We start from the raw sequence: 15,049 nt of genomic DNA on the forward strand, positions 1-15,049 counted from the left end.
ATATATATATATATACATATTATACCCTATCGATAAGTTAACAGTATATCAAACTCTACGACATATAAACTATAAATAAATTCAACATCAACAATTATATTGTCAAAAGTCGTCTTATCTTATTCCAAAATCTATTATCTATTAATTATCCTTGTTATCTGCAGGATCTTGCACATAAGTTGCCGGAAAGACGCCGACACGTCCTTTCAAAAGTCCTACCCACCAGCCGTCCTGCTCTCTCCTGATTACGCCGATCAGGTCACCAACTCGAAGTGGCAATTCGTCGTCCAGGACGGGCTGGTATTCGTACAAAGCTGGGAGGAAAGGATACATGGTGAGTGATAGATGTTAATGTTAATATATATGGTATACGCAAAAATACGTAAATATATATGAGGTGACCATGATTTCTCAAGTAAAAATCGGGACGGTGATTTTTAGTTATGGTAAAAAATTTATTATTATTTAAAAAAAAACAAATACCATTTAAGGATTCAAAAAAATTCGTCTTTTTTAAATGATTTTTTTTCAATCAGAAGTACTGACTATAAACTTGAGCTTTTAAGGTTTTAGGTTTTTATAAAATCTTGTTTAATTTTTTTCATGATTCTTTAAAAATAATTAGTAGTTATTTCAGACAGTCAAAAATTTATTTACATTTTTTTTTAATTTCAATAATTATTACGACTGTTAAATAATTAACATCTAGTAATATTGATAAATAATAACATAAATTTAAATAAATAAGAGTGCAAAGGATAGAATTTACATGAAAGTAATATCCGTAATATGATGATTTAATATAAAATAGAAGCAAATAATAATTAAAAAAAAATTAACTAGTTGATTTGGTATTTAGCCTTGAGGCAAGTTACATGAACTTCTCGATATGTATAAATAATCGTCTTAATCAATAATAAACAAATTAATTTATGAGTGATTAGAAGTATTCCGAGAGGATTCATTACACATAATTGAAAACGAACGAACACGTTAACTCGGAGTATTTTCTAAAAGCAAATTTTCACAAATCAATAATTTTTATAATTGAACCAGGTTTCGTAAGACTTTAATGGTTTAGTATGTTCATTAAGACCAAGTAATTTCTCCTTATACCAAATAAATTATCTAATTTTAATTTTAACAAACGTCAACAAAACTACTCATTTTCTCAAACTTTGATGAATTTTTCAAAATAAATTACTTGTCGTAAGGCCGCAATATTTCAGTAAGTTCTATAAGACCATGATATACATCGCCAAAGAAAGTTTCATAAAAATCAGCTTAAATTTTTTTTTCAACAGTTAATTACAAGAAAACGGCTCGGTAGATTTTCAACTAAAACTAATCAGTATCATTCTCAACCAATATCTTTCGAAAAGTTTTTGATTTTTTAAAATCGAATCGGTAGTATGAGCTTAAATGTGGACGACAAAAAGTTTAACACTTTTTTCCAAATTACAAAGAAACGGCTCAGCTGATAATTGCATAAAACTGCGGAACGATAATCCTCATCGAGATACATCAAATTTCTGAAATCGGTTCAGGCTTTTTTGAGCAAACGTCGATGAAAGTTCTAATTTTGACAAATACCAAAAAGATATACCAATTTTTGCAAACTTTGACGAATTTTGAAAGTTAAACGAGTTGTCGTAGGGCCGTTATATTTTAGTATGATCTAGAAGACTATGGTATCTACCGTAAAAAAATAATAATAAAAATCGTCGAAAAAAAAATTTTTAACACCTTATTACAAGGGCACTTTGAAATGTGATTTTAAATATACTAATAAAAATTCGAATGAAAAAAATTAAAATTGTTGTAGTTATTCTTCGTGCCGCGTAGCGCTTCCAATTTGACCCGGATCGCCAAAATGGCGAGTTTTTAATTTTTTTTTACAATTATATTTTATTTTGTTACCTTGAAGTACAATAAATAACTATCTTTAATATCATGATATTATTACATTTCCTTCCGCCCGAAAAAAGGCAAAAACATACGTTTTGTTAGGCTGCTACAGTGGTGTAACCCCATAAAAGAGTATATATACTCGTATATAATACCATATATAGTATAACGATTATTTTATTTTTAAACGCGTTTTTCTCGAAACAGCATTTCTCGATTTTGCTGCAGCGATTATTCGGAGACAAATGATCCGATCGCTATAATTTTTTTTGCATCTCCTTTATATAGTTTTCCATAAGATGACCCTCCAGTTTTTTGATCTGATCAAAAATCGAATTTTGGCAGGCCAAAAACTACCAAAATTTACCATTTCTACCATTTTATCATTTTTTTATTTTTTGTTCGCCCGAGGGACATCGTACAGACAATATGTTTTAGGTTTTTTTTTGGTTTTATCAACGAAGAAGGCTGCAATCTCTTCAGCAGTAGAGGACCTTTTTCTTTGATGCCGCCGGAGATCGCGTATCATTTCAAAAATATTTAATATTTTATTTCAAAAATTTCACTGTGTATTCTCAAAACATGTATAAATATACCATCAAAATTTTAAATAGATGGATTTACTAGTTTTTTCAATTTTTAATTCCCAAAATGACTTTTTTTAGGTTGTCACACTAGGTGTGCCCCTTGAAAATTTTGTTTTAGACAAAATGGCCTAAAACCAGGATTATTTTTCTTACCACTATATAAGTGAAATTTAAGGATGAGGCTTCTATATGCCAGCGCAAATTCTATAAAGAAGATTCTCTGAAAATTTCAAGTAAATTGTATTGAAAAAGACAGTTTTGAGAAAAACTCGTTTAAAGTTTCGCAAAAAGATGGAAACAGAAGAGGACTCGTGGTCAAATAGCTGATTCTTAAAAAAATATTTAAATTTAAAAAAATCCTCTCGTACCCATATTCTTGAATACTTCCTTAAGGCACAATGGCATGCACCAACTTCTAGTTAAACGTTACCTTTACAATATCCAATAATCTTCTCACTACCATCAGTTTCGCAGGCACTGTCATGATTCTTATCACTATCGTTGTCATCCTTGACATCCTTGGTTTCATGATTCTTATCCGACTCGATAACCTGCAGGGTATCCGTGGAATCATCGTTGAAACTTCCTTGAGACGAAAACTCATCTAAAACAAAACAAGATAAATTTTAGAAAAAATCATCAATATAAGCTAGGGTTCGTCAGTTTTCAAAAACCGGTTTTTGGCAAAAATTGTGGAATTCGAAAACCGGTTTTTTAGTGAAAATGTCGGTTTTCACTGTATAAATGGAAAATGACAAATATAGCCCAATATAAAAGATAGATGAAAGAGGTTTGATTCTTGAAATCATATCGTTTCAATAGCATTTGGTATCTTATCACTCTGCAATAGTTCCCAGAAAGGTTTTGTATATAATAATTTAGATTTTTATACCAGTGTATATATTAATTTAAATCAGTGTGACTTCTTCTTGAAGAAGTAACTTCTTCTACTCAAACTTAAAGAAAATAGTTTTAAGCTTTAGAAACCACAAATAAAAGAATAAAAAAACTTAGAATTATTATATCAGGCTTTAAAAATAATTAAGCATAATTTGGTCGAAAGTATGAAAGTATTTTCTATTTCAGGAAGTTTTGTGAATAAACAAAGGACACGTCTAAGTAGCAATTTGATAGATGTTCTCAGTTTTTTTAAATCATATTTTATTAAACAAAAAATAATTAGAATGTTTGAAATTAATTAATTAAAATTGCTCGGAACAGATAATACCTGAGTTTAGCTTAATTGTTTTTAAAACTAAAATTGATATTAACAAGTATGTATCAACATTTATCTAATATTTTTTTATTTATTTTTTAATTTTTTAATTTAATGAATATTTGTTATTTATTAACCTATTATTAACTTCCCGAAGGAGAAGTTTATGTTTTCATCAAAAAATCCGATTCGCTAATTTTATGTTTTCTCGATGTTTCAAGCCATTCTGAATCGAATGAGACCAAATTTGGAAAAAGTATGTGTGTGTGTGTATGTGAACAGATTTTTTGCCGTAAATCGACGTTATTTCGAAAACGGCTGGGCCGATTTAAAAGTTTAAAAACTTCGATGTATCTCGACGAGGACTATCGTTTGTCAGTTTTGTGCGACGATCGGCCAAGCCGTTTCTTTGTAATTTGAAAAAAAGTGTTAAACTTTTCGTTCACATTTAAGCTCATCCTACCGAACCGATTTTAAAAAATCAAAAACTGTTCGAAAGATATTAGTTGGGAATGATACTGATTGGTTTTAGGTGAAAATCTACCGAGCCGTTTTCTTGTAATTAACTGTTGAAAAAAAAAATTAGAGCGATTTTTATGGAACTTTTTTTGGCGATATATATCATGGTCTTATAGAACTTGCTGAATTATTACGGCCTTACGACAAATAGTTTAAAGCCGATTGGCGCATAAATAAATAAATAAATATATAAGATTATATTCGCGCTTAGGGTGACAAAGCCAATCAAACACAATTGAGTTTCTCTGTCAGAAAAGAAACGACATTTAATGTTAATAATCACAATGTCAGTTCCTAAACATTTTTACACCAATATCTACTATTTTAAAGATTATTTTACTTTTAGGAAATTTTATTAATTACGCCCTGACGTATTGTAGGTTTTCACTTGTTTCCCTATCCTAGTATCATGGGAGCTGTATCTATGACAATTATAACGCGCAAAATTCAAACTAAAGAAAATTAGGTATTTTTCTTTACAAATAAATAAACTAGCTGTAAGTGGAATTCTGTCTTGAGGCAATTATGGCATCGTGCCTTAAGGCAAATTGCTGGAACTTCCCGTACCGTAACGAAATGTTCGTGGAATACTGAATGTTTTCAAATAGATTATTCTAAATATTGTAACATTGTCTAATATTTATAAGAATTATATAAACTGTATTGCAGAGTTGAAATTATTTGTAAAGTATATTAGAACTATAGTCAGAATTAAAAATGAAATCTGAAATTTTTCGATATAAAAAACTAAAAAAAAAAAAAAAAAAAAAAAAAAATATAACAAAATTTTTTTTTTCCAAAATCAATTATTTTGTTAAGACAAGCAGAAATTTCTTTGAATCAATTGAATCGGACGCTTAGTTCTCTCAAAAACTGCCATTTTTTGTACATTTAGCTCTGTATCTCCGAAATGGCTGGGCCTGCCTTTGCGAAAAACTAATAACCCCTTCTCCCAATCATTACTAATTGAATGTTTTTTAGATCATTCAAATCGGATGCGCCGTTCACTCAAAAACTCGATTTCTATTTTCTGCACTCTTTGCTCCGTATCTCCGAAACGGCTGGACCTGCCTTCGCCAAAAACTAATCAGCTCTTTTCCCTATCAATAGGAATCGAATGTTTTTTAAACCATTCAAATCGGTTGATCCGTACGCCCGAAAACGTGGACGAAAATTTGTATCCATACATACATACACACACACACACACACACACACACACATCCATTTTTTCTGAAGTATGCCAAAACGTTCAGAAACCTTCAAAACGTCGAGAAATGTAAAAATTTTCAATTCCGATTTTCGGCCCATTACAATAACTTACCCTACGGGAAGTTAATAAATAATCCTTTGTCAAAAATCACCATATTGTCCTCTATCTAATTTTTACCATAATCCGAATCTCTCTGGTTCGACAATCCGTCTCCTGCTCCTCTGCCTTCGCCGCTCCAGGCATCATCGTCATCGGTGCCTCCGTGTGATGAAGCCTGCTGGTTCATTTTGGTGTCACCACCAGAACTGGTGATGTCTGGTGTCTCCATGGGGCTGGTGTCGTTGTTTTCTATCGGCGGTGAGTCTCGGAGACTCGATGGTGCACGGAGGACACTTTGCTGGAGACCGGTTCTGGAAATGAGATAACTAGATAGTTGAATACTACTGCAATCCTGCTGGATTATGTGGTTCTTTATAAATAGTTCTGAAAGTTATACTAAAACACCAATATAACTAACTCTGTCTGTCCATTGGCCAACTTCATAGCCGTCTTTTACTGACTAACAAAGATTATTGACCCTCCCTCGTCCGTAGAGTCCCTTCTCATATTATTATAGTTTGCTTGTCAGTAGAGTTTATTTTTTTCTCTTCTATTAGTTTGCTCGTCAGTAGTGTTCTTTTTTAACTTCCCGAAGGAGAAGTTTAGGTTTTCATCAAAACATCCGATTCGCTAATTTTATGTTTTCTCTTGGACGTTTCAAGCCATTCTGAATCGAATGAGACCAACATTTGGAAGAAGTATGTGTGTGTGTAAGTGTGTGTGTGTAAATTGACGTTTTCTCGAAAACGGCTGGACCGATTTCAAAAATTTAAAAGCCATTCGATGTGTCTCGATGAGGACTATTGTTCTCGTAAATAGCAGAGAAATGAAAAATTTTTCGTCCACGTTTTAGCTCGCAATTCTGAATCGATTTTGGTAGAGATCGGCCGGGTCGTTTTCTTGTAATAAAGTGTTAAAAAAAATTTTTTTCGATGATTTTTATTATTATTTTTTGACGGTAGATACTATAGTTTTCTAGATCAAGGCTTCTTAAACTTTTTTATATAGCGACCCCCTTCAAGCTTAGGAAATTTTAAACGACCGCCTCCTCCAAATAATAAAATATGTATTAACCGTTATCGCACTATTTTACAATGTAAATAAATTAAGGATTGAAGAATATGTACCCATTCATGTTATATATAATTGGAAACGTTGACATAAAACTATATATATATATATATATATATATATATATATATATTCAATAGAAAAAATAAACTTTTGTAACAAATTCTTCATAAGAAAACTTAAAACTATATCTACATATTCAAAAAAAAAAAAAAAATTTATAACATTTTTTTAATGAAAACCTATTATTAACATTAAACTTAAATTGAGCTTAGATTTAATTATTATAGTGTAAAAATAAACAATCACATTCATCACATTAATATTGTTTGACATCAAATTGTATTCAAATAATATTGCTTTTCAGTAGAGTTTATTTTTTTCTCTTCTATTAGTTTGCTCGTCAGTAGAGTCCGTTTTTCTAATTTTATTACTCAGAAAGTCAGCAGAATTCAGTTTCATTGTCAATAAAGACATTTTTACACTTTTATTGGTTTGCTCGTCAGTAGAGTCCCTTTCTTCTATTCGTTTTACTCAGAAAATGAGCAGATTTAATTTTTTAAGTTGCTCGTCAATAGAGCCCTCTTATTTGATTAATTTTTTAAGTTTGCTCGTCAAAAAAAAAAAAAAATTTATAACATTTTTTAATGAAAACCTATTATTAACATTAAACTTAAATTGAGCTTAGATTTAATTATTATAGTGTAAAAATAAACAATCACATTCATCACATTAATATTGTTTGACATCAAATTGTATTCAAATAATATTGCTTTTCAGTAGAGTTTATTTTTTTCTCTTCTATTAGTTTGCTCGTCAGTAGAGTCCGTTTTTCTAATTTTATTACTCAGAAAGTCAGCAGAATTCAGTTTCATTGTCAATAAAGACATTTTTACACTTTTATTGGTTTGCTCGTCAGTAGAGTCCCTTTCTTCTATTCGTTTTACTCAGAAAATGAGCAGATTTAATTTTTTAAGTTTGCTCGTCAATAGAGTCCCTCCTTATTTTGATTAATTTTTTAGTTTGCTCGTCAGTAGAGTCCCTTCTTATTTTGGTTCATTTTTTAGTTTGCTCGTCAGTAGAGTCCCTTCTTATTTTGGTTCATTTTTTAGTTTGCTCGTCAGTAGAGTCCCTTCTTATTTTGGTTAATTTTTTTAGTTTGCTCGTCAGTAGAGTCCCTTCTGGTCCCTTCCTATCTCGATTTATTTTTAGTTTGCTCGTCAGTAGAGTCCCTTTTTATCTTGTTTCAGTTTCATCATTAGTGCAATAAACTTATGGGGCAATTCTGCCGTAACAGAGCTCGTAAAATAGCGTTGTCATGGCAACCTTCCGTTATGCTTGTTTTTGCTAAGTCTGTTTTTACACGGTCTTTTTGTACACGGTTTTGATATAAAACGGTTTGAAAATTGAATATTTTTAATTTTTTTACACGATTTTATTCCATTTAGCACGATTTGAAATTTTATGTACTTAAATTTTTTTTTGTCAAATTTAATTTTTGCGAAGTATGTTCATATCATAAAAAAGTACTTATGAAAGAAAAAAGTCTGAAACCATCGATAGTATCGATAGTTTGCGAACACTAGCTTAAAGATTTAAGTGAATTCCCCTTTAGCGCGTACAAACAATTTTTCACTAATTTTAATAGGTTTTAGAGATTAGGAACAAATCACCTATTTTTGTATAAGATCAATGTCTTTTTTTACACGGTTTTTTTTTTACACGGCTTCTTCTGGAACCAATCTACCGTGTAAAAACAGACTTAGGTGTAATCTATAGTCTATGTATTTACAGTGCAATAAGGCGTATTTTACATATAACCAAGCAAGGAATAATCTTACGATAAATACACCATCTAAAAATTTGTAATCATAACGTTATACCTTGCTTGTTTATATGAAAACTACGCCTGATCGCACGGCAAATAGATAGACATTGAGCATAAAAGATCAAGCATAAGAGAGCGTTAAAGCCATAAAGCTCTGTTACGGCAGAATTGCCACATTAATATCAGAATATCTAAATTTTTGTATTTATTTTTACTATTATTACTACCTGTCCCTGGTGACCCTAAGATACGCCGCTAAGGGATGATCTGTCTTGGCTCTGTGATCGAGTTCACAAAGGGCAGCGTGCAGCTTGTAACGAGCTCCTTCCAGGTACAAAAGCATGCAACGAATCTAAACCAATAATAAATATTTGTCACAAATTCGTCAAAAGTTTTGGCACAGATATATCCATTATCCCTACGTGATACAGTTTCTCCTCAATATTCTGCTGCGATTCATCCTGACTGATCCCTTCGGAGTGATTAGAATTGCTACTGTTTTCATTTGCGCGTCCGTTTGTCTGTTTCATGGCCCTGTATAAAGTTTCGACGCCGGTCCTGGATTTTTTCTCTCGTATCAAATCCTGTCGTACTAGTTGCAGTAATTTGACCAAAGCCTGAAAGGATTGATGTGTAAATTTAAAAATATTGAAGGCATGTTGGTGAAGAAAAGGACTTGGACTTGCCTGTTTTCTGCGCTCTCTGTTCATTGCTAAGGTCGTGTGTTCGCAGTAGAAGTCTGGCAGGAGCTGTTCGCAAGGACCCTCGGTTTGTCTACAAAAATAATTGATAAAACTTGGTAAATATATTTACAAACTACTGGTGTATGGCTTCGTGCCTTAAGGCAAATTGCTGGAACTTCCCGTACCGTAATGAAATATTCGAGAAATTTTAAACGTTTTCAAATATATTACTACAAATACTGTAATTGTTTCATTATATTTGCTATCTTGTTATATCTGAGTTAATCAAATGAACAAATCATAAATCAATCAATTATCTCCAGAACATTAACAATAGTCATATTATATCGAATTTAATTTAAAAAAAAATAGTTGCCTAATTTACACAAAATTGAAAAAGTACTCCCGTATAGTCACAGTCTAAACGCATTTGCAAATAATTCTGTGCGACATTTTCACTTACACTGTGCTTAGCTTGGCGGCCTTTTCACATTTTTCAATAGTTTTCACAAAATTGGAAAATTGCTCCTTAAATAAACAGTCTAAACGCACTTGGGTAAATATTTGTACCAGAGTGGCGCTTCGACTGTGCTTAGTCTGGGTAATTTTTTGAATTTTTAATCCAAAAAATTACAAAAATATTTTATGGGAAAAAAAGATGTAACAATTTTTTATCCTCAAAAGCAATTGCTTTGTCAATACAAGCAGAAAGTTTTTTAGATCAGTCAAATCGGACGCTTAGTTCACTCAAAAACTGCCATTTTTTGCACATTTAGTTCCGTATCTTCGAAATGGCTGGACCTGCCTTTGCCAAAAAATAATAACCACTTTTCCCCGTCATTACGAACTGAATGTTTTTTGGATCATTCAAATCGGATGCTCCGTTCTTTCAAAAACTCGATTTCTATTTTCTGCACTCTTTGCTCCATATCTCCGTAACGGCTGGACCTGCCTTTGCCAAAAACTAATCAGCACATCTCCCTATCAATGGGAATCGAATGTTTTTTGAACCATTTAAATCGGTTGATCCGTGCGCCCGAAAACGTAAACGAAAAAATGCTTGTCTTAACAAAATAATTGATTTTGGAAAAAAAAATTTTTTTGTTCCAACTTTTTTTTCAATTTTTTTTTTCAAAAAACAATTTTTTTGTACATCAAAAATAATTTAGATTTTATTTTTAATTCTGGCTATAGTTCTAATATACTATAAACAAATAATTTCAACTTTGCTATTCAGTTCATATAATTCTTATAAATATTAAACAATGTTACAATATTTATAATAATCTATTTGAAAACATTTAATATTCCTCGAACATTTCGTTACGGTACGGGAAGTTCCAGCAATTTGCCTTAAGGCACGATGCCATATACCCCACTATTTTATATACGTATTTATCTACTTATTTAGTTATATATTTATCTATATATTCAACTAGTTATTTTTATCTATTTATCTATTTATCTATTTATCTATCTATATATCTATCTATGTATTTTCTATTTATTTATTTCATTTTTCATTACGATTTATTTGCTTTCTATTGGTTTATATTTTTTGTATTTAATTCTGTTTTTCTGCTGCTGGAAATTTTATTTAATTGGTCTTAAAATTTTAAATTATAATACACCGATGATGAGACAAACCTAGTCTCGAAACGTTTGTAAAATTAATATTATTTAATAAAATAGTTTAGACACAGAGAAACATAATGAATTTGAAAATGCGCGCCATTGTTAAATGTGAAAGCAATATGAGGAGTGTCTCATCTTTCTGTAAGTATACTCTATGGTCTATGCTCCAAATGTCAAATAATAAATTTAATTTAAGTTGAAATTTATTTTTTAGCCCACTCCTATTTTGGAATTATTTCAATTATTTCGTAAGTGAGTATAAGCAGTTAAAGTATTTAAAAATATCAGAAGAAACAATTATGTCAATGAATGATCCGGCAATCAAAATTGAACCGCCAGAATATTTAGAAGAAGACATTAAACACGAAATTCAGGATGAAATTGATGTTTCTGATGATACTGTTAAGTATGAAGATGTCAAACAGGAGTTAGCGGACATTAAACACGAAATTCAGAATGATATTGATGTTTCTGACGATATTGTTAAATCTGAATCGTATTCTGAGGATGATGAAACCTGTTTAGAAAGATCCATGAACTCTGAAGTGACAATCGAAGAAGAAGTGAAACAGGAGTTAGTCGAGCCAGCAGTTTGTGAATGTGACATTTGTGATCAATCATTTGCAGAATCTGATCAATTAAAAGAGCATATGGTCAATCACAATTTTAGTAATAGCAAAAAACGCCCTTTAAAATGCGAAATCTGTCATAAGACTATGAAACGAAAAAGTTACTTGAAAATTCACATGCTTTTGCATAGCGGAGAGCGCCCCCATGAATGCGTCATATGCAACAAGACATTTGCACTATCATGTCATCTGAATAAACACATGCTGATTCACAAAAAAATACGCCCTCATCGATGCAATGTTTGTAATAAGACATTTGCACAATCCGGAAGTCTCAAACGTCACATGCAAGTTCACAAAGGAATACGCCCTCATCAATGCAATGTTTGTAATAAGACATTCACGGATTCAGGAGGTCTCAAACGTCACATGCAAATTCACAAAGGAATACGCCCTCATCAATGCAATGTTTGTAATAAGACATTCACGGAGTCAGGAAGTCTCAAACGTCACATGCAAATTCACAAAGGAATACGCCCTCATCAATGCAATGTTTGTAATAAGACATTTGCACAATCCGGAAGTCTCAAACGTCACATGCAAATTCACAAAGGAATACGCCTTCATCAATGCAATGTTTGTAATAAGACATTCACACGATTCGATAGTCTGCAAAGGCACATGCTGATTCACAAAGGAAACCATGGCAATTTTTAGTCGAAAATGTAATAATAATCAATGACATATAATCATTTCTTAAATTGAAATGAAATATAAACATTTCTTAAATTGAATTTAAATATTAGGAAAAAGGTTATAAGAAAATATTTCAACTGCTTATACTCACTTAAGGCATATTCTTCTCAAATATGTAAAAGAATGTATAAATAGTATAAAATAAACAGTAAACATCACATTATATTCATTTATGTTAAACCAGACAATTGTTTCTTATTATATCACTTTATTGGTTACTTTTTAGCTTCCCGTAGGGAATGGGTCGAAAATCGAAAATAAAAATTTTCGCATTTCTCCATGTTTTAAAGGTTTCTGAACATTTTGGCATAGCTCAGAAAAAATGGATGTGTGTGTGTATGTGTGTGTATGTATGGATACAATTTTTCGGGCGCACGGATCAACCGATTTGAATGGTTCAAAAAACATTCGAGTCCTGTTGATAGGGAGATGTGCTGATTAGTTTTCGGCAAAGGCAGGCCCAGCCACTTCGAAGATACAGAGCTAAATGTGCAAAAAATGGCGGTTTTTGAGAAAACTAAGCGTCCGATTCAAATGATTTAAAGAACTCTTTGCTTGTTTCAACAAAATAATTGATTTTGGAAGAAAAATGTTTCTATTTTTTTTTTCAAAAAAAATTTTTTTTTCAAGAATTTTTTTTTGTATATCCAAAATAATTCAGATATTAATCTTAATTCTGTTCTAATATACTTTAAACAAATAATTTCGACTTTGCAATTCAGTTTATATAATTCTTATAAATATTAGACAATGTTACAGTATTTATAATAATCTATTTGAAAACGTTCAGTATTAGTTAGTTTTTAACTTAAATGCCATCTCGTACAAAAGCAAAAAAGTTTTATTACGTACATTTTTTTTAATATCATGTAGAAACGATATATGCAAAATATTTTACGAGGGATACATCGATGAAAAAAACTTCAGCGCCATAAACAAAGTATTTAAGTATGAATTTTTAAGAAATCGATGCTGATTTGGATATTTTACCCGATGATGCTTTTAATACATGTAATATTTTCATTATATATAAATGATACGTGAAACTTTCTTACATCGAATACGCAAAGTAAAGCAGTTTCTTAAAAATCGTACTGTTTGCAAAATTTTCTTGCTAATGCTTCTGTACATTTGCAATATGCCACCGTAATAACTACATGTGACAGAACTTTATTTTTGTTCATAACAAAATGCAAGTTATGAGGAAATTCTGCCTTAACAGAGCTCATATCATAAAATAGCGTTGTCATGGGAAAGCTGTCTTATGCTTGTTCTTGATATTGAAAATTATGAAAATGTCTATATATTTGCCGCGCAGTCAGGCGTATTTTACATATGAACAAGCAAGGAAGAATGTTATGATAACAGAATTTTAGATGGTGCTACCAAAAACAATGTTGCCATGACAACGCTATTTTATGAGCTCTATTACGGCAGAATTGCCCCATTAGTCTTTCGACATAAATCTTCTATCTATTTACCTTCTGATGGCCTGAACGTGTTCCAACTCGACATCAGGATCGCACCTGGCGAGCGCCCTTTGAGTCTCCCTTTGCGCTCCCATCAGGGGAGCACATTGCTCCGACAATTCGCAATAAGTACCAATAGCTCCTTTGACTCTGATTACACGTTCTCGTTCCAGGGCTTCCAAAACGCGACAAGCTCTTGTAACTGAACTCTAGATAAAGAATATTTATTATTTATTAGCTCATTCGTCTATATATTTATGTATTTACCTCCCAGTCCAATCGAGCCCTTTCAGCTCGAACACAAAGTGTGTAGTATTCCACGTCAGCCTTCTTCACAGCCAATTCAGCTTTCTTTCTTTTTTGCTCGGTTCTGGCAGCGTCTTTTTCGGATTGGTGGTTGTTTTGATTATTGGCAGCCTGATTTTGGTGGTTTTGGTTTATTGGTTGAGGATGCATTTTGGCATGGTTGGAATGGTTCATTAGAGCTAGGCTTGGAGCCCTCGCTAACCTGGTAATAGACAATTGGATGAAGACAAATTTTTATTCAATTGTTAACTTCCCGTAGGGTAGTTATATTAATGGCCGAAAATCGAAAATAAATTTTTTTGCATTTTTCGACGTTTTGAAGGTTTCTGAACATTTTACTGTCATACCTCAGAAACTAAATGGATGTGTGTGTGTGTTTTTTGTATGTCCGCATTTTTTCGTCCACGTTTTCGGGCGCACGGAGCAACCGATTTGAATGGTTCAAAAAACATTCGATTCCTATTGATAGGGAGATGTGCTGATTAGTTTTTGGCAAAGGCAGGTCCAGCCGTTACGGAGATACGGAGCAAAGAGTGCAGAAAATACAAATCGAGTTTTTGAGAGAACGGAGTATCGGATTCGAATGATCTAAAAAACATTCAATTTGTAATGATTGGGAGAAGAGGTGATTAGTTTTTGGCAAAGACAGGTCCCGCCGTTTCGAAGATACAGAGTTAAATGTGCAAAAAATGGCAGTTTTTGAGTGAACTAAGTGTCCGACTTGAATTATCTAAAAAACTTTCTGCTTGTATTGACAAAACAATTGCTTTTGAGGATAAAATATTATCACATCTTTTTTTTATTTTCCATAAAATATTTTTGTAATTTTGGATTAATAATTCAAAAAATTACCCAGGCTAAGCACAGTCTAAGCGCCACTCTGGTACAAATGTTTACCCAAGTGCGTTTAGACCAGCGTTTCTCAAACTTATTTCTTTCATCGCCCCCTTTTTTACCAAATTTTTTATACAATCTCTGAACACTGTTTTTTTTTTACTTTTATTAATATAGTTATAGTGTGATATATTAGTTGATGCAACGTTACATTCTAAATTATACATTTTTACCAGTGAGAGCAAATAAAACGCAACTTTATGACATTAGTCAATTAGTCATATATATTATATATTATAATCAACTTAATAGAAACAGTATATCAAATTTTATTTTCAAACTCTAATGAGAAGGATG

At 31.7% G+C, this 15,049-nt stretch overlaps 2 protein-coding genes across 2 annotated transcripts in view; one reads left to right on the forward strand and one right to left on the reverse strand.

The window, feature by feature from the left end:
* Positions 1-58: 58 nt before the first annotated feature.
* The window catches only part of LOC113365665 (nostrin-like), a 27,240-nt gene continuing 12,249 nt past the window's right edge, over positions 59-15,049 (reverse strand). The window contains exons 6-13 of the mRNA XM_026607182.1: positions 13,820-14,060; positions 13,565-13,761; positions 9,127-9,214; positions 8,863-9,057; positions 8,668-8,792; positions 5,620-5,852; positions 2,926-3,099; positions 59-314 (exon numbers count right to left, since the gene is read on the reverse strand). Of these exons, the coding sequence (XP_026462967.1) occupies positions 142-314; positions 2,926-3,099; positions 5,620-5,852; positions 8,668-8,792; positions 8,863-9,057; positions 9,127-9,214; positions 13,565-13,761; positions 13,820-14,060 (1,426 nt within the window). The 3' untranslated portion in view covers positions 59-141. The remainder of the gene's footprint in view (positions 315-2,925; positions 3,100-5,619; positions 5,853-8,667; positions 8,793-8,862; positions 9,058-9,126; positions 9,215-13,564; positions 13,762-13,819; positions 14,061-15,049) is intronic.
* LOC113365666 (zinc finger protein 525-like) lies at positions 10,977-12,163 on the forward strand. Its single transcript, XM_026607183.1, has one exon. It carries the CDS (start codon positions 11,058-11,060, stop codon positions 12,042-12,044), a length of 987 nt encoding a protein of 328 aa, XP_026462968.1. The 5' UTR covers positions 10,977-11,057; the 3' UTR covers positions 12,045-12,163.

Source organism: Ctenocephalides felis, unplaced genomic scaffold, assembly GCF_003426905.1.
Source record: "Ctenocephalides felis isolate EL2017-DRISC unplaced genomic scaffold, ASM342690v1 CF-g0.4_SCAFFOLD_01170, whole genome shotgun sequence".
Lineage (NCBI taxonomy): Eukaryota > Metazoa > Arthropoda > Insecta > Siphonaptera > Pulicidae > Ctenocephalides > Ctenocephalides felis.